The 1,722-nt window shown below is 46.1% G+C and overlaps 1 protein-coding gene across 1 annotated transcript; it reads left to right on the forward strand.

Moving 5' to 3' along the window:
* Window positions 1-504: 504 nt before the first annotated feature.
* On the forward strand, window positions 505-1,445 carry LOC147880199 (uncharacterized). The gene is made up of 2 exons (XM_087371192.1): window positions 505-943; window positions 1,031-1,445. Exons 1-2 carry the CDS (start codon window positions 641-643, stop codon window positions 1,259-1,261), a joined length of 534 nt encoding a protein of 177 aa, XP_087227318.1. The 5' UTR covers window positions 505-640; the 3' UTR covers window positions 1,262-1,445.
* The last annotated feature ends 277 nt before the right edge of the window (window positions 1,446-1,722 follow it).

Genomic DNA, 1,722 nt, shown 5'->3' on the forward strand with positions numbered 1-1,722 from the left:
TAGGGCCTTAGCACATGGATGGGGCTAGCATGGGTTTAGGATGGGAATATTTTTGTCATCAATACTCCCATCCTACACCAAGTGGTCTAGGATGGATTTAGAATGGGAGTAGCCACTTTTTCTCCCATCCTGGACCATGGCCTCTAGACCCTGGCAACTAGAATCGGTTCCCCTTTTTTAGGGATTCAAAAACATGGAAGGATGACATGTGTCCTTGTCCCCACAAGGTCCCCACCTCTTAAACACATGAAATGATGCCATGTATCCTCTTCCTCCTAAACCCATCCCTAGTTCTTTTTTTGTTAGCGCATGATGGGATGGGAATAGGATAGAAATATACATGGGACCACTTGGGACCACCTTTTCCCATTCCCATTCTATTTCTTCACCTTTTCCCATTCCCATTCTATTTCTTCCCATGTGTTGTAGCGCGTGAGAGGGGGTTGAAAAGTCCACTGCCGTGGAAGTACATCTACGCGTAAACAAGCCGCATGAAAAGAGAATTGTGCCCTTACAAATAGTCAAGTGCATCTGTGTTGCCCAGCGCACTGTATTTTTTGATCGTCACGCGAACAAGCTCAGCCAGCGGCAGCGGAAAAACTCGCAGAAGCAAGTTGCATTATTTCTAAGCCTTTCCAGCATGGGACACCATCACCACAAACACCATCACAGCCACCACCATGGAGAGAAGTCTCCCCCTGGCTTCTATCCTCCTCCACCTCTTGGATACCCTACGGCAACACCGGTAGTTGCACCATACCCTGCCTCTGTTCCTTCTGCATACGGTCCACCAGCGCCTTATCCGTATGGCGACGCACTTGCAGGGTACGCGACACCTCAGCAACAAGCGCAGTTGAGTCATGCTCTTGCCGACGTTCAGCGTCACAGAAGAAACGAGCGGATAGGGGAGATCGGTGCTGCCGCTGCAGGTGCTTTCGCGGCGGTAAGTTCTTTTGGTGCAGTATATGGACAAATTTTGTCTTCTTTCTAAAATTTCTGGGTTACGAAATCTGCTTACCATGTGAATCAGTATGAACTCCACGAGGCCAAGGTGGATCCAGCCCACGCCAGACGACACAAACTTGAGGCAGAGCTAGCAGGGGCAGTAGCTTTGGGGTCAGCCGGCTATGCGTACCACGAGCACCTTGAGAAAAGGAAGAGTGAGCATATTGTTGAGAGTCTAAGCGGGGGAAGCCGCCATAGTCACCACTACAAGCATCAGGACGGCCATGGAAAGAAGCATCACCACCATTTCTGGTGAAAACCATAACCGGTGAAAACCATTTCAGAGTGTGCGTTTTAAGGCTTGCCAGAAGATCATCCTCCCTTTGAAGTTTGAATGTATAGTCTTAATTCATATATTATATTACAAAGGATTTAGCTGTAAAATACTTACGATGTGGTATTGCGAGCGAATCCGTTAAAGGAGTTTCTAATTTTGAATCTTTCTCATATGTTACATGTTTGCAATTCTTGTTTTGACGATTCTTTTGTTATCTCCGTCAAAAGCTCAAGGGAGTGCTAAGATGCATCTATGGCCCTTCGCTAAGTTGTTATAACTTCTATGTGCTACATGGCAATTGCTATGTGCTATACATAGATAGCAGTGCTAAGTGATAATACATCACTAAGTGCTAAGTGCTAAGTTGCTATAACTGCTATGTCCTATATGGTAATTGCTATGTGCTATTCATAGCATTGCTATATGCTATACATAGCATT

Source organism: Dipteris shenzhenensis, chromosome 32 (assembly GCF_047967505.1).
Source record: "Dipteris shenzhenensis isolate YYH24624 ecotype China chromosome 32, Dip_SZ_1.0, whole genome shotgun sequence".
In the NCBI taxonomy this organism is placed as follows: Eukaryota; Viridiplantae; Streptophyta; class Polypodiopsida; order Gleicheniales; family Dipteridaceae; genus Dipteris; species Dipteris shenzhenensis.

Excerpts from the sequence above, each read along its gene's own strand:
- LOC147880199 (XM_087371192.1), top strand. The coding sequence starts at position 641 with ATGGGACACCATCACCACAAACACCATCACAGCCACCACCATGGAGAG. Across the intron at positions 944-1,030 it reads CTGCAGGTGCTTTCGCGGCG|TATGAACTCCACGAGGCCAA; the intron begins GTAAGTTCTTTT and ends CATGTGAATCAG.